At 45.5% G+C, this 18,348-nt stretch overlaps 2 protein-coding genes across 2 annotated transcripts in view; both read right to left on the bottom strand.

Moving 5' to 3' along the window:
• The window catches only part of T265_03552 (hypothetical protein), a gene marked incomplete at both ends in the record, with an annotated part of 22,088 nt that extends 8,317 nt beyond the window's left edge, over positions 1-13,771 (bottom strand). The window contains one exon of the mRNA XM_009168064.1: positions 13,654-13,771. Coding sequence (XP_009166328.1) covers positions 13,654-13,771 — 118 coding nt within the window. The remainder of the gene's footprint in view (positions 1-13,653) is intronic.
• A 495-nt stretch (positions 13,772-14,266) lies between these two features.
• Positions 14,267-14,909, bottom strand: T265_03551 (hypothetical protein; the record flags this gene model as incomplete). The annotated part of the gene is made up of 2 exons (XM_009168063.1): positions 14,267-14,617; positions 14,688-14,909. 2 exons carry the CDS (start codon positions 14,907-14,909, stop codon positions 14,267-14,269), a joined length of 573 nt encoding a protein of 190 aa, XP_009166327.1.
• Between the last annotated feature and the right edge of the window lie 3,439 nt (positions 14,910-18,348).

Here is an 18,348-nt window from a genome sequence, read left to right as displayed (position 1 = left end):
TGAGTTGTAAATATAACATCTATTCTGAACTTCCATAATTCACGTCAGGTTTCATCTTGACCATGAATAACCAAAATAAGGTGCTTAAGCGCCTCGATTAAATCCGGTTCTTCCATGGACCGCGTATCCTAAAAAGGAACAATTGTACACGTATTCAACGCATGCTTGTCCGCACCTCAACTCGACTGTAGTTCAGTACTGTACAAATTTAATCAGACAGATCGATAGGTCTTGACTTCATGACAAATTCAGTCTGGTGCAGTTCGACGGGTAAGATGTACTCATGCAACAATTCACATGATAGCTTATTTCAGTACGCTGGTTCCACGCGGATTTAGTTGAGAGTGAGCAAACAGTTTTAGCTGAACTTCCAGGAGCTGCGTATAATGTTGCTGGCATTCTCTCTAAAGGTGCCCACCTTAAGCTGACTCGACCAAACTCCATGATTCATCGGTTAGAAAAACATCGGGTTAAAGTTGAACGCCCAATGGAGAAATGAGACTTCTAATTTATGGGAAATTAGCATAGAAATGTTCAACTTGCGAATTCCTGTACATCTCGACCGCCCTTCTTCTGTTCGGCCTGATGAAGATTCATTTCCCGATACACGGATATCATTCATCCAGGTACACGGATTACACAGGGAGCTTACCACAAACGAACGACGAGATTCATCTACTTATAGGGGTAATGTGGTTGTAACAATGATAGGCCGAACATAGAACACCTTTCGTCACGTCCCAAGGTAGTTTAACAAACCAGCTGGAAGTTCACAGTTCGCGACCAAACTGACGAAACGTGTTGTATAAGTGATCCAACATAGATGCCCATTCAGCTTAAGGTCAAGGGAAGCATGCAAAACACCGGTGCTTCAATGCACAATCCTCACACGGTCATGTTCAAACCAAAGCTCATATCCATCTTGATGGAGTTGGGTCCTCAGAACAGAGCGTGGAGAACAGCGTTCGTCAACGCTATCCAGTAACTCCAGTTACACCAAGCGGACGACATCGGGCTACTCAAATCAAGGGTTTCGGTTGTTCGACCCCGTTTGGAGTCCAGGACGTTATTCTGGTTCCTAGTGCAGCACAACTCTTTGGTGGCAGACACAACATCCTGCAACAGCTAATCAACTGAGTCGATCAGTTCGCCTTTGGACGAAGACGACAGGTATCTTTCATTGATTCATCAGAATGGAATTGCTACCCCGTCACCTTCAAACTCTTTTAACCTACTCATCACTGTTTTTCAACGGTCGGGATATTGTGGTTAAATCCGCGTCGAATTTCCAAGAACATTTGTATAAACTGTACGGACTGATCTTGGATACCAATGTATGCGCATAGCCACGTATCAATAGTCTGTTTGTTGCAACGTTTTAAAGGTTCAACAGATACGAAACAGATTGACCAGGTTTTAGAGTTTCTTTTCATCACTGGCGCCATCCTTCCCTTGCTCCGATGCCTCTCCATTGAAGCGTACCGCAAATGGCTCTGTGATGTATCTAATTTGAAGACAGTGGTCCGGAATCCCGGATCATGNGAAATCACCCAGGAAATCGCGAAGTACGTACTTCTAGGTTCACCCTGCCATGATTCTTAATGCCGACCAGATTAGGATGCTGAAATGAGGCTCACAACTATAAAAGCTAATGTGAGCAAGTCGAGTGCATCGGAAAGCTTACTGGATCAGCAAATGCGCCAACCTGGTCGTAGTTGAGCACCCCAGTTCTCAGACGTCAATTCAGCCGGCTCATCTGCCATTCAGAGACACACGTCGGTTTCCTTGCGTTGCTGTGCCTAACTCAGTGTTTAAAGTATCCTACAATTTATATGAGACTGGCATTCAGAACACCTATTTTGCGACCTTCGCCTCCCTTTTCCCCCAGACCCGTTAATTATCGTTCGAAATGATCTCGAATCTTCCCGATCGTTGGCGAAATCATGATGAAAATCTCCCGGGATATCTCGTAGGATATTTATTTCCGACTACCTGGTCATGTGTGATGCGGTGGCAAATTATTGGAGCTATGAGACCTAACAGTTGTCCGCTTTTGACTCCATACTGAGTGAGGATTGTTAGAGCTGGAGCTGGTGAAAGACATGAAAATAGCGGACCTAGAAAAAGTGGCCTGACCACTGTCATCAAGGGACAAGGGGGTGGACAACAGGAAACGGAGAACGAGGAAACTACAGAGCCTTTGGCCGAAACTCATGTATTATGGTAGGTTTTATGCCATATAGTAGGGAACACAAGCATCCCTATTTCGTTGTTGAAACAAGCGGAAGTATGGACCTTCCGATGGAGTCATACCTCGATCCAGTCTCTCAAGTATCAGTTAGTTCAGTGTGAACAATGCTCTTATTGTGAAGCTATAGCAAATAATCAGTAATGACGACCATAGAATATATGATCTGTATTCATTTCAGCAGGAGTGAGGGCGATTGGTGTCATGATATTCTGACTGGGACATAAGACGACAATGAAACTTGGTTGATAGATTGGTAGAAAGATACCGCTTTCTGCTGATACCGATGCCATCACATTCTTTCATGCACCTGGGACTGTGACTAGTTTCTGGTCCGTTTTGTGTATAGATCCCTCAGACTCATTTCAAAAGGCGGTGGCCACGGACTTCGACTTGCTCCATCAAAGTCCACTGAGAAACGGACGCGTCAACGCAACATGGTACCAATAACGTCCATATAAGTGAACAAAAGTATGTGTTTTTGTTGTACAGTTGTACGTTTCAATTGTGTTGACAAGATGCGGATGGTGGGCATAAAGTACCCAAGTCGTGCACCGCAACACTGCGGTGCGTTGACCGCTTGAGTCAGGGGGCATAGAAATCGATAACGAGTAGTTTCAAAAACCAGCTATAATTTCGAACACCAATGTAGCAATCGGTGCATCGGGATAAGCCCTCTTGTTTGATCAGAGCAATTTGAGCCAACCGTGCAACATAATCTACATGACGATTAGTTGAGATTGTTGACTGTCAGTTCAGCAACCGCTGTTTGTATCCTCGACAGCACCCCCTCTTGAAAATTGTACACACACGCGGTTTTATTAATAATTAACATGAAAAGATTCTTTTAATCCTTTCTTTAATATAGGAGCATTACGCGTACGTTTAACTTTCTGCATGACAGATCGTAAAGAACGAACCATCAAGCGCGTATTTTATCGACAAAGCCGAAGACACTTCCAGGGAGATGAGTTCTCCAAAATATCCTTGGCCAGAAGGGAATGCTATTGAAGTACCTTTTTTATTCGTAGACCTTTTGTCGGGCTAAGGTTAACAACGAGCTGTTGAACAGCTTCGTAAGAGTTGTGGATTAGGTCACAATTGTCCCCTCCTTTTTGCTCAATCTCGTCAACGAACTCATCTTGATGTGTATGCTCCAAGAGGGCGTGAAGACAGGTATCGAAATCAGGTCTGGAACGAGACTAATGGACATGTATTGGACGACATCATTTTACTGTTTGACGACTATTTTTCCCTGCAAAGTAGTTTGGCGGGCAATCCTTGACCTGTCGTAGGTTTTGCTCATTCACAGTGCAGCTGACGCTGGTTTGATCCCACTGATGGAGCATTACATGCCTCGACAGTTGTATTAGTTTCTTGTATGTACCTCCTTGCTTATTATCTACTTGCTATGACCACCTTGCTTGTGCCGGATGGCATCAACTTATTCGTAATGAAGTAATTAGAAAACGGTTGGTTGGGGAGCAGTTGCTCCAGTCACGAAAAACATATAACAACATCAACTGCGGTAGTCAGGCCATGGGCTACACATGCCGAAAGTGTCGTTATCAGTACTTCATTCGATATAGCGTAAATCGCAAGGTGGACAAAATGACTCCTAGGAGGGTGTAAAAGAGATTTCGCAGAGTTTATGCGTCGCTGGTGTGATCCACCTTCGTCGATTGATTCCCCCCGAGCGCCATCGCACACAACTGGAAATTTCGCAAAAATGGCGGCTGATCAATATCAGTGGCCTCGGTGATGTCAGTTTCCTTCAAATTGTGCACCCGATAATGCTTGTAAAGGCCAACACCAGGTACCCCCTCCTTATCCATTCACTTATTTTCATCCGAAAATTGTAAATAAAATAAAGGAAAACTTTCCGGTTATGTTGCTCAGGCCGATGATGATGATGATGATGATGATGATGATGATGATGATGATGATGATGATGATGATGATGATGATGATGATGATGATGATGATGATGATGATAGTTGGCATATGTATTGATGATGTATTGCTGCTGGCTGATGACATAACGATTTCGTCAATCGTCTGGTGATCTGAGCGTTTAGTACAGTGGACTCCTTATCAATTCGACATTTTCATGGATGTTTTAAAACTGAAAGAATCAGAAGGGTCACTGGCGTTAGTTTACCTTCCCGAAAACTATGGACAACGTCTCTTTCTGAAGAGGGCTGTGTCGGTTTTGCAGCATACACTGTGGCACAATGTACAGGATTTCACCTAAATACGTTGTCAACTATTGATTAAGCAAGCTAATCACGTGCAAAATTCAGGTGGATATGTATGAGGGAATGGAAGCATCACCCTTAATCCCAGCTTATGAATGAACCGTCTGGTAGCCGGGAGATCGCCGGCTCGGACCTAGTGCTGGGCCTGCCCTTTCTCATATGCTACATGTATTCGTGGTTCTCGATCCAATAAATAAATGATTTTTCCAAGCTCCGCCTTGCTACGTGTAAAGCTAATTTCGGGATTAACTCAATTTCATGTGGTCAAAGAAGGGAGACCGTTTGGTTTGTCTACGAAAGGGTCATGAGTAGTCATCACAAGGAGCAACCCTTGCCGTTACCAGTCAACTACTGGGCCCTGACCTTTGAACTCGGTCTGATGCACACATCTCAGATTCTAACCCCTAGTTTGACCTTTACGATAGCCGAAATTTCCCGGGGTCAAGAATTTCAAGCAATTCTAGGCACACACTGAGCACCGTTCAGCAACCTCATGAGTAGTGTATTACATCGGCTTATCGACCGCGAACAACGAACTTCGGACTGACTCTTCAACGCAATTGCAGAAATTTCGCTCTGTTAATTATACCCACCTCAAATCGATTTTCTAGCCATTCTCCTGCTTTGGTTGGTAAAAATTCTTCCCAGATTTTGGACAGGGCGGATCACTTTCCATCCATTATCATCTGCGCATGCGATTCCAAGAACCTGCAAACTTTAGCTCTCCTACTGAGCTTCGGCTTCAGGGAAGATTGGATCCAGCAGCTGGGTAAATAAACCGAGTCCCCCTGATGTTAGGGCAGTGTACCTGATCTTCTTTAATGGCAGCAGTCGAGCTGTCGCGATTTCGATCGCAAGTAATACTTTCGGTGTTAGAATTCCGCATATTTTGGTGTCATCAAAACACCGATACAGTGTGAAAACACTGCTTTTTGATGTGTGTGAAATTTCTGCGCTGTAGACAACGCGATGTGTAAGAACACAATAACTGAGAAATAAAGGTTCGCTGTTTGACACTGATATGCGCAATAAACACAGTTCAGTATCAAACTTCGCATGATGAGATGTCCGTTTTATAGCTTATAGTTTTCACCTTCCCGTTGTCGTAGGGTGTTTGTCCGAGGGTTTTGGACACATGCGCAGACTTACGAATACAGCCTTGGGAGCGCTAAGCCGTCCAGATCGCTCAAACTTCGAGTGGTATGACAAATCTCGGTACAACAGCTGAAAGACTTCGGTAGGGACCACTGTATATTTCGTATCACCCAAATGCACAAAAAGTGAACTGCAATTGGGTTTTCTAATTCATCCGGTTAACCAACCTGGGCAGTATTCACGTCTTCTGTCATACAGTTGTACGCCTACTGCATAATGTTTCTCATGGACATTCGGATAAGTATACACAAAAGCTGACTGTAGATCCAGGTAAATCGTCTTGTGATTTCATGCTCAAAATAAGTTTCGGTCGGAAGTTAACCCGTAAACTTTCAGATGCATCGATACCTGTTCGGGATCTCCGCGATTGACCACGTTTCAAAAACAAGTAGATGTGCAACAATTTCCATCAGTTGACACTAACATGTTTTTTTCCACTGCATGATTTTTTCATGCAAACTGAATTGAAATCCGTTTCACCCCATTCTTCAACAAATCGTTAGGTCAGATCAGAATTAATCCATTGGCCCGGCGTCGTATACTACTCGTCTTTCGGTTTGGTATCCAGTCCGTTATTTTGGATAAAACTGCACTAAAATTTCGCGGAGTTGCTAGACAATCACAAAGCTAAATGAAACATGTCCCCTGTCACACGGTCATCTGAGACCGTGTCTCACTTTCTGGTAATTCATCTAAGATTATCACTATATCTTCATGACAAATCCCCAGTCGATTTTTGAGCTCAACAAAGATTGGATAATATGTAAGACGAGTTAATAGGGATAAACTATCGATGAAACTAACACATATGACTATATCACAGCCATGTCGGACAAACAATTGACCAAGCTATCTCCTCCAACGTGTGGCTCTGATTCGCCTCGTCCTCGGTGAACGGTGCTGTGGTTTCCGGGACCACAGCACTTCCATACACGCTGTGTAGCTGAAAAACTGAACGGAACGGAGCCATATTTTGTCGGATGTGTGGTTTGGTCACATCTCGCTGAACATGCATGCTTTCTAGCCAAACATGGGCCACAACCTTGTTCGCACACGGTTTAATCAACAGCGATAAGAAATGAATTGCGGCTGTCAACATGTCCCGTCCGGCGAGATTTGGTCTGACGGACTTGGGACCTGGAGATATCATCTCGCTCCGCTGGCACGAACATGTTCAGTGTGGCGCACCAGCGCTTGCGCGTAGTGTTGCCAGCCCAAACACACAAAAACAAGCGTTCAATGTGGCTGACAGAAACTTTTAAACGACTGTCATCCTGTAGGACACCCAGAGGTCATACGTAGATAGACATCAGTGAATGTCCACACATATATTTTGCTAGGTCGGCCGTCTGAGCCCCGCAGAATCCCGCAGTCAAAACGTTTATCAGAAGATTATATGGTATTCAGTTGCCGGAGTTTATCGAGCAGTTTCAGTTTGAATTACGCACCGAGTATAGTCAGTGACAAATGAAAAGTAAACTGCTCCTCGTCGAAAATTGTGTAACAGTCCTGACAAATCTTGTCTTGAGTTTCATCCTGTTCATCTCAGTGGGAATAAGTCATTTTGAAAAAAAAGTAAATTGGACATCTAGTCTCTTGCATAACGGGAGAGATAATCAAATAACTAGACCAAGGCGAATTGGTTCAGTGAATACACCCACCTAAAACTTGGTCCGATCAAAGACATCCGAATGGTTAAACTCGGAATGTGGCCACTCACTGACGAATCAAGCGTTTGCTGACCGATAAACGCAGTATTCGTCAATCACTGATTTAACATGCACAAAACGAATATTTCGTCACGCTTGAGCAAGGTGTTAAATAAAAAAACCCATAAAAACAACTAACTGGGTTCGAGAAATACACTCATTTGCAAATCAATATGGTTTTCACGGGAGACTCAATTGAATTCTCGAAAACAGTCCAATATGGGTTCAAGTAGAACATAAGTCTGACGGAACATCGGGGACTGCGCCTACCTGATGAACCCCAAGAAGGGCGAAACCGGTCGCGGGCTGTCGAAGGGTTTTCAGCAACCTTGTGAGTAGCTTCGTTTTTGAAAATATACTGCGATATCTCGAATATCGTGGCAGCTGAAACATGAGGTAGCCTGTGTGCAGCACATTCAGTCGTAGAATATCAAAACGAGAGATTAAGTTGAGTCTCTCGTGAGAACCAAATTGATTTGCAAATCAGTGCATTTCTCGAAAAAAAAGACTTGGTAAAACCATGCCCGCATGTGTTATGAACTGACATGATGTAGAGACATTTCGGGTCTATAACGCTTCTTTCAGCTAAATTCCAGTCCAAAACACCTAACAGTTAACGATCAGCAATCGAACACACTCCGTGTTTTCAAACTACTCGCTTCGGAATGCACCTTTCCAAAATCAAGTAGCTTATATCAGGGTTTTGGGAGTTGAGGGAATATCTATGAGGCGATCCAGTTGGCGAGTGTTAGCGACGGTTGCACATTCCATCAGGAAACAAACCTGGTTAGACTGTGGTGTTGCTCGACGAAAAGCTGAGCGACAAGTGCCTCGTCAGTGGAATAAGAGATGGATACATGCATAGTAGGATACACAAAGTTCAACATCCACAGAGAAATGGCAAACTGAAATACTTTGTCGTGGCAGCACACTTTCCCAAAACCGATCTGTCCGAACCAGTAATGAGTTCACACACTGACTCTACGAAATGAAAGCGCTTTTGGTATTCTGGTGATTCATCAGAGAAACTGACCACTTTAACTCTGTTAACTTTGCACATCCGTCATTATTCAAAAAGGAGAGAATATTTTTTTCAACGAATAATACACTCATTTGCAAATTAATGTGGCTTCACGGGAGATTCTAGTAAAACTCTCGCCTATGATGGTCTTCAACTGAGTGTATTTTCCGACCTCAGAGCAGTTCTGGTTTAAGTAGAACATGAGGTTGACGGAAACTTGGGGACCGCCTACCTAATGAGCCCCGAGAAGAGCAAAATCGGTCGTGGGCTGTTGAAGAGTTTTCAGCAACATTGTGAGTAGTTTCTTTTATGAGAGATCAATTTTATCTTTGGGGAAATGTTACACTTTTAAAGTAAACATCGTCATCCAAGCAAAACGGCCTTTGAGGAAGGTGAACGTGTCACAGAAGGGCGCCAGCAAGCCAAGTCTAGTGAGCCAGGGTTACTATCAATGATTGCGAATAAGAGGCATATATGTTTCCTTAGAACGATGCAGAATGCTTTGCTCTTCGCACCTCGGGAATACCGATAAAAAATTCCAGGGTACAAATTTTTGTGAGTACTTAAAATACTTGATCAGAGAAATTGACTTATTTATCCTTGTTAACATTGCACATTCATCATTATTCAAAAGAGTTAGAGTAGAGCTGTCAGAACTCCTGTTATTCGCGCCATTAATTTAGTTATTTTTCCTGCATTAGGCCGAAACTAACATATAACGGAGAGAAAAATGTGGTATATATTAACGTGCCCTCCGAGTACCACCACGTATTTACTAGGTGGATTAACGATGGCTCGTTTCATAAGAAAATCTGCGTGACCTGATCATTTTTCGAGACAGATTCCGTCGGATTAGTATTCCCTAATGGTGGTCGAACAAACAGGGGGTGAGATATCTGGATAAAAATTGTAGGGGCCATGGTGTCTTGACCCAGTAGTACTCACATATTTCATACTAGCTTCGGATGAACTAGAGCAGCGAAACGTATACCTTCGTTGTGTAACATTCAACTCTATACTCCAGTTCTACCTAGCTGATAAACTGACGAAATGAATAAATTCATTTAGGGTCTGTCGCGACGTTCGAACTTTTCTCTACACAAACAAGACAACGTAAACTAAACAACCATGACAAACACTATTATCTATGAGGGTTCTGTTGAAGACTAGTTTCCTAATAAGCAAGGAGCTGAATAGCGCAAAATAACTATTCTAATAGCCCATAAAGATTTCATCTTGTCAGGGAAGCTAATCTATGCTGAAAAGCCGAGAAGCCCTGTACGACTGCTTCATCCCCAAACGAGCGCGTCATGAAACTCGCGACCCTCCAGCCAGCAGTTCAACATTTAACCTTCAGGCCTTTGTCGCCTGAACACTAGAGTGATTACCTCTCAAATAGGATATCGCACCTTTACTTCTTCAATCACGGAAGACGTATTGGCTGGCTGTTTGTCTGACAAATTCTCAAAAGGAGGGACCCACACATGCAGTGAAATTATCCTCCCTCTAAACTGCTTATTCACTCTAGTGTCTATCACTGTGATGTGACCAAATGGTAACTGCAATCGGCAGAAAAGCCGATACTACATTGGCTCCGATACCTAATTCCATGGCGGTGGAATAAACATCCAAACGGATCTAATGCTCAAAGTGGCTAGTTCTTTTCGCAACAAAATCGTGTCAATGAAAATTGTACTCTTATGAACCTGAGATGCGTCTCCTTGACCTGCTCAATGTGAACAGTCTTTTGGAGTGCTCTGTCTAGATTTGAGACCGTTGAATGCGCATACTTTTTCTTCACGAGTGTTTAATAAAGTCCAAAGAGCCGTCAGATTCTTTCGAAACATTTATTGAAGATATGCAATCGAGTCGGTCTAAACCTAATCGTACTACACTGCCGAGCCAAGCTTGCCTGCGTAATCCTAGTAATTAGTTTCATCGTATGCGAACTCCCTAAGTTACACCTGTCAGGTGGCACGTGCACTGCCACATCCAAACTGACTAAAAATTGAATGGGGATGGAAATGTAATCCATAAGTATTGATTAGTGCCTTCGAAGGACTTCGAATACTTAGGTGGCTGTGGATAAACCTGTCGGTGAACTGCTTAGGGGCGGGTCAGTGGTATTCCCGATTGGATGCGGACGAACCGTAATGGTCGTGATAAGGTAATGATAATAATATGCACTGATTCACCTGGAACCCAGCTAAATCTCTTGTTCGTGATGTTTCCAGATCACTGAATGTGCTGCACCAGGCCTCCTTATTTTTCACTCGCTACGATATTCGAGATATCGCGATACATGTACATTTTTTTGGTGCATTACTGGAAACATCAAAACCGAGAGATTCAGCTGGGTTCCTGGTGAGTCTCTCGAAAAAAACAAATTAGTTTGCAAATGAGTGTGTATTCGCAAAATTCGTGCAATTTGGTTTCAAGTAGAACATAAGGTTGACGGAAACCCAGGGACTGCGCCTACCTGATGAGCTGCGAGGGTGGCGAAAGCGGTCGTGGGCTGTCGAGGAGTTTTCAGCAACCTTATGAGTAGAGCATCACAAAATTATGTAATAAAAAGAACTTTCAAACCGAAGTAATATGTATAGACCCATGTGAACGCATTAGTTATGTTAGCCAAACTGAAGATGAAGTGAACACTGAAGTGATATCAAACTGTGCGATGTGGTGTTTATGCTAATACCTTCCTAAAGCGTCCGACCATCGCTCACATTAGACGTACCTTTGTTTACAATTAATCGTACTTTGCTTGGGTGAACACTACCCTGTTCCACCATTACTTATCGTGACAGGGTATAAGATTTTCCAATACAGCAAATGAGAGACGTTTTTTGTAGGTCATAATGCCAAGAGATTTACAAACTTGGGTAGTGTTAATCGTTTTCCCTGCTGAATCTCGTCTCGTTAGATTACAATGCGTTTTTTAAATAAGAAGAGCATAGATCCCATTTGATAACAACTGTAATCAAGCAGATCGTTGGGCGAGACCAACTGGCTGTGTTTATTGCATGAATGATGTGGGTGATCGGGCCACTCTGTACATAGTCATGGCTGAGCCATTTGCTTGAGTTTATCGGATTGACAACGAGCAGATGAATGACTCAGCTGAAGTCATAAGTGACATCAACTGCTCCACGTGGGAAGATTCACTCAGAACAGTGTAGCATGCACAACCACGTGAAAACTACTTGGGACCGATTGGGTAGTCATCTTTTTCGAAAAAGTTTGGTGACAATCCGAATACGGATGGATCTAGACCACAGATTATTGTAATATGCCACGTCAGGTAGACACTGTACCCAGATTTCTGTGCTGCCTAGTGTAACCTCAAGTTCAAATAATTACTGAGTTTTCAGTCAGTGGGAAAAAGTTCTGAATCGATCGACACGTCATTAGTTTCTGCAGAGTGGACTTTAGTCCCCGCCTCTGTCCTGCATAGACTTCAGTACAGTCGTTACACTTAATTTTGTAGACAGTCCTTGGTTCTGTTTTCAGGGAGGAGATCCTTCGATTGCACCAGTGTTTCCCCTCTTATGTTAGCCGTGTTTAGAATTCTTCGAATGATCTCGAACATCTCTGGTTTGTATGGAATAGAATCAGTCCCAATCCATTCCCTTTTTAGTTTCGCTACCGGTACCAACACCTTTCGCCATTGACGCCTAATCAAACGAGCTGGGTATTCAGTACCCGAAAGGTTCGGGCCGATCAGCTTCTGTGCACAGGCCCCTTACATGCCTAAACACTGATGAGGGAATACCGGCAAATACCGACTTCGGATGGGCAATCGAGTGGTTCAAAATTGCCCAAGTGTCGGTTGATTTCTCGTATACTGTGATTTTTAGTTTTCTCCTGACCTTATGGGTCATGCAGTCTGAGGTCAGTGAAGCCGAAATGGACCACATGTACATATTAAGTTTGATGTGCGAATTCAGGTCATTCAGCTAGTTGTAAAAAAATTCACTGACTATGTCTCAATTCACTACGACGAAAGTGTCATCTAAGTAAGGCCAGAATATCTTGTGTGGGTACAGGAATCCCGCTAGAGCTTTCTGTCCAAAATCTTCCATAAAAATATCTTACATAACAGAGCATATTGGACATTCATTTGTTAGACCAAGTCCTTGAGTGTGAACGAAGGCATCAAAAACGGTGTGAGTGAGACATACTATTATATCTTCCACTATTTCATCTACCGTAAGCTGTGTCCGTTCTGAATGGGTGGTGTCTGCTAGTTGCAGTTGCTTGGTTATCTCTACAGAATCCCTTTCGGCCTCCCAGTAATTCACAAACCAGATGTCCCGGTGAGACCGATATCAGACGGAATAGATTCCCTGCCCAAAGTACTGGGATTCTTGAAACCCCTTACCGGGGAACCAAGTGCTTACATTGAAATTTATGACTGCCACGAAAACGAGTGTCGCCGTGGAGCGAGGTGATGTCAGCCCGGTATATACCGTAGCTCGCATTCAACGTTCACCGAGTGTGGCAATCCGAGGTCTTACTAATTGGTTCTCCGTCTGGCCTAAAATCTGGCTAACTCAGTGACCTACTCACTTGACCTGATGAAGCGAAATACTGCACATTTAGATCTACCGACTGTTTACGGAGCTCATTTTACGCGGTCGACCAAGGACGTACATTTTCACGATGACTCCAACAATCGAGTGATTTTGCAGACTTGGAATGCACATCCCCGACCGCAGAGAAAAGCACACCTCTATCCCGAATTTAAACTTCGTCGAAACTACCCAAGTATGGAGTCCATTTCCAAGCAGTACAGAGTTGCCTATCAATAATGTTAGGTAGTTCCAATAAAGCCACCCAAGACTCATCATGTTACTACAGTATCCAGTTCCAAAGCAAATTTGCATGCCCATAATCCTACAAAGTGCCACGTTTCTTGTTACGGATAAATTGGGTGCATCCCGTTCAAAGTACCGGTACGAGAATGGAAACTATACTTGGTACGTAAACGTTAGCGGGTACCGGGGCTACTTGGGCGAGGTCATGGTGAACTTTTCATCCAGGAGCGACGTGGTACGCAGTCTCCGTGATTCATGGGTTGGGCATCAAATTTGCATCGTGTGTAAGATCCGCACTTTCAATCATCGGATTCTAGAATCCATTGTAACCCTGAGTAGGCCCGTGGACATTGCATGCCTACGATGAGTTTCTTCGCAGTAAATGGAGATCTCCCGCTAGCAAGGGGATAACGAGTGATTGAAACTGCAATTGTTGTGGAAATACTTTGCGGGGCACACGGGACAGCGACTGCGTAAGCTGGACTCCATGCGGACGGTGCCCCACGTCCCGGGTCCCCGGCCGATCCACCAGACGTATCCGTATAGTGAACCCTACGGGGCATAGTTATAGACCGATCGGTAGCGACCCGGTCGCTGGCTCTATCGGACCATCATAGCTTAGCACACCTAACTGACGCTCCCAGTCTCCAAAAGAACCCATGCCCGATGCCAATGCACCCGAGGATGTTAGAGAATAGCTTAAAACCGGTACAGATTAGAAAGCCCAGCTCATTACCGCTGGGACGCGGCGTAAGGGCACTACGATGACCGGCGCGGTGAACCAACCCCTCAGCGACGGAGCAACTGAACGATCAGAACTTGTCCGGTGGCGCCGTACCGAGACGGCCACACGCTGCAAACGGTACTTAGGCCACGGACAACACACGGGACGGGCGGAGATACTGGGGGTCAGAGCCGTTCTGGGAAAATCACACCCGCCTAGGATAGCCGAAAAGTAAAGCAACGACAGGTGTTTTGATCACAATGTGTGGCCCTAAAGAGGGCCGTGGTCGCGTTCTCCGTTGTAGCAGCGTCAACTGCTAGGACTACCAAGGCATTCACTTCTTCTTTGGGGTTTTCTTAGCCGCCGGCTTCTTGGGCGTCTTGGCCTTCTTGGGTGTGGCGGGCTTCTTTGGTTTCTTGGCGGCCTTCGGCTTTGACGGGGTCTTGGTCTTTGGCTTGGCCGGTTTCTTGGCAGCCTTGGGCTTCTTCGGGGCTGCAGGCTTCTTGGCCTTGACTACTTTGGGTTTCTTGACAGGCTTAGGCTTAGGAACGGCGGTCTTCTTCTCGGCAACCTTGAAGCTCCCGGATGCACCTTTGCCCTTGTTACCGACGCGAACGAGGATACCTTTCTCGACGGCATGAACAATGCCACGACGGATGTGCGGGCCGAGTTTCTCGACATCAAACTTGTAGTTGGCGGCGATGAGCTTCTTGTTCGTCGGGAGGGATGGGCCCTTGCGGGTTGGAAGCCTTCACCATATCGATCACGGGCGGGTGGTTCGCTGGGATCTTGGGCTTGGCCGATTTGGGTTTCTTCGAAACGGCTGGAGCAGAAGCGGGAGCACTCATTCCCCTCGTGAGACGTTTGCCGCAAACGGAGACGAGAACAAAAACATAGCTACTTGGTTGACCAGTACCCCAAATTCTTGACCGAGGCGTAATCATGATAAGGAATTCGCCAATCACATTAATCTGCATGCTTATTGGACGTCAGCAGACGGCAAAAATAAGCCAATAGCAATGGCATCGTCGATCAGCCGTGGGTTTTCGCGGGCGTCAATGCTTACGCTAGAGTTGTTTTGAGGATTGTACAGTCGTCAGACCAGGAGTAGACTCGTTCGTGTGACGGTGAGCTTCCTGCTGCAAACATTGGGCCGCACTCTCATCGCACGTGCTAGTGGCCACGGCTGAATCGCTGTTTTGTCTTGGCGGGTGGGTAACCGATCTGCGGTCACCCGGATTAACTCAGCATATTGTCGGGGGGACGTCTTCGTGCAAAATGCTGCGCTAGACTTATTGATAGAGTCAGACTATATCCGGTAGGCATAGTATGGCGTATTTACAACCCCAGGTTGCTGCGTTAAACGGGTTTCTCTGTCATCATTGACAAATCCCCTGAGGACTTGGACTACGTGCAGGACGGAATGAAAGAATGTTTTCTGGACGTTTGACAGCCTCGAGTTGGGTTAGCTTCGTTGCTCCGAATATTCTAATGGGATCTGACCAATCCAACTTCTGCCGGCAGATAAGCCGTCTAATTCAGTAAATCAGCGCTTTAGCGGTGGTGCCCGTTTGGTGCGTGTATCACCAACGTCTTGCCGTTCTACCGTGTGTGTAGTTGGCACTTACTTAGAAGTTTACAAGGCGGACCCACCGCCACTGTTTTGGGCAATCTAACTCAGTCTGGTTAAGGGTACTGTCCTCACTACTGAGGAGGATCGTTAGTCTCTGCATGCTCCAAATGGGATCGCTAAGGCTGAGTTATTTCATCAGATTAGCACTCTTCGTGCGTCCACCTGAAGCACCTAAATCCTAACGGCCATCTTGGTGGAATCATGTATGGACGTTTATTCCATTCAGTTCTTTGGTCTTTGCCGATGACCACTCAAAAATGTTTATCTGGGTGAACGCTTCCGACAATGGGCGCTCTACAAACTAAACACTTGACTCAGTTAAGCACGTTTCCGCTTATGTTGACTCATCGACCTGTCTTCACGGTTCAGCGCGGCACGCACGAGGTCGCAATATCTCGGGATTTACGCGCAGATTGCCATCGAAGAGCAGAAATTGCATAGTCGTTCAGCTGTAGCACCCTTTCGGTGCCTAGCTGCCATGCCACACGAAGGAGGCACGAGGGCTGGAACACTGTCAGGTCGCCCAAGCCTAGACAGGGGAAGTCGAGTGGCAGAGGTCGGGTTCGAACCACGGACCTTCCGGTCAGTAAATTCGCGCTCTAACCACTTGGACCATCTTGCATAGGGACATGTGGTGCTGAGCTGCAACTTGGAGAGCAATAGTTGCGTCGTTTTTTGCAGGCTGTCTGCCGTATTTCCCAGTGTAAAACCAACGTAAACAACTAAAGCAATCACAGGCCGAATACTTCCCCACTCCAACATACCGTCTCCTTAACACCTAAGCACGATGCTGCGTTAGTTGATAATCCGGGGTTCACAGCGCAGGCGAGCCTCAAACAATGGGGAGTTCCAACGAAAATATATTCACACAAGCGGACACATCTCCGACAGGGAGACAGGTCTTCCGCTATCCGCTGTGAACCCAGAAACGAATAAAATTTCGGAAAACCGGTCTCATAGATCGTTTGCTCCGTTTACAGGACCTGTGTATGCCAGTCGTTTAGGCGCAGCAATCACCTCATTAAGTGAACATAAACACCGGAACCAGGATTGTTCGAGTACCTCTGCAGAAAGAACCTAACGATGCCACCTGGTGGCGCGAAACTCTGTAAATAGTATGCCACAGGATACATCCGGCAGACAAACGTGGGCGGTGCCCGATTACCGACCGGAACTAGACATTTGGATGAAACCGACCAGGGACAAATAGACCACATCAGTGCCTAATGGGATACAAATCCGTCGACTGGGTACCAGGCGTGCTGGCGATAAGTCCCAACAAGTGAACCGTTTTTACCGGCGAGGGCGACCTGCACCAACCGAAACCCGCCTTTTGGTGAAACCTAAGACCAACCGGCAGCTACGCCTGATAGTCTGGCATAACGCTCAGCCGACCGGGCAACAGCGGCAATTTACCCACACCCCAAAAGGCTAGACCTGAGGTACCCCCCAAGAAAATAAAACGAGTATATCATAATGTGGGTGGCCCTAAAAAGGGCCGTTATGGCGTTCACAGGGCAGCTTTGTTGGTGCCGATTTAAGCCCGTTCACCACGGATGCGGCGTGCAAGCTGGATGTCCTTGGGCATGATGTTGGCATGAAAGCGCACAGGTTAGTATCCTCGAACAGACCAACCAAATATGCTTCGCTGGCTTCCTGTAGAGCAGAGACAGCCGAGCTCTGGAACCTCAGGTCGGTCTTGAAGTCCTGGGCGATTTCCCTCACCAGACGTTGGAAAGGCAGTTTGCGGATCAGCAGCTCGGTGGATTTCTGATAGCGGCGGATCTCACGGAGAGCGACGGTCCCCGGCCTATAGCGATGAGGCTTCTTTACACCACCGGTGGCTGGTGCACTTTTGCGCGCGGCCTTGGTCGCGAGCTGCTTCCTCGGGGCCTTTCCACCTGTACTCTTGCGGGCAGTCTGCTTGGTGCGTGCCATGTCTGTGAACAACAAGGAGCAGGCGACGGTGAGCAGATATATAGGTAGGAATACTGGCTTGTGATTGACTAGAATTAAGCCAACCAAATGACGCAGGAGCTTGACACCGATTGGTCCGATCAAATTGGGCGAGGACAAACATGTGGGCAGCCAGTTGGGCGTAGGTGACACGCCAAGTAGTCACCCCAGAAAGACTAGGCCTAAACAGCCAATCAAATAAATTAACAGCCAGCAACCCACGTACAGCCCCTTTTCGTTTGTTTTAGTTTGCTGATGACTTAAACAAATTGGCATCAAGGTTTCGTCTACAGTTAACACAGTGTTTCATACGTGCTCCACAGGCGTATAGTATAAGCATACGCAATTGCAGAAGGGCATTCGCCGTGGGATTTTCGAGGACAACCTCTTCACATTGTAATGAAATTTATCTGTTGAAGGAAACGGCTGATAAAAACACATCTCACCTAATCTCTTAGTTCGGAAAAGAAGAAAATAACAAATATGCTTTTCGAAATTGACAAACTATCTGCAGACACCAGTTTTGTTTATGGTCATACACACGCGCGGTTTGTGCGACGCGCTAGACAGGACATCTGTGTTGTTTGCCACCCAATCGTTACTCTGTGGCGGTGTTGCTGAACTGCCCGGTACGGTGACATATCTCACAACACTATAGGCACAGCGTGCCTATCGGATTGCTTGTCAAATTTTGGCGTCTAAAATAATAAACTTCGGGTTTTTTGTTGAAGGCCGTGTTAATTATTATTAATTATTAATTCTCAATGTTATCAATTATTTATTTATTTATTTAATTATTAATTAATTAATTAATAATTTACAATTAA

Source organism: Opisthorchis viverrini (genome assembly GCF_000715545.1).
Source record: "Opisthorchis viverrini unplaced genomic scaffold opera_v5_51, whole genome shotgun sequence".
NCBI classification, from domain to species: Eukaryota; Metazoa; Platyhelminthes; class Trematoda; order Opisthorchiida; family Opisthorchiidae; genus Opisthorchis; species Opisthorchis viverrini.
The sequence above is the reverse complement of the archived record's forward strand: the minus strand, read 5'-3'. Positions and strand labels throughout refer to the sequence as shown.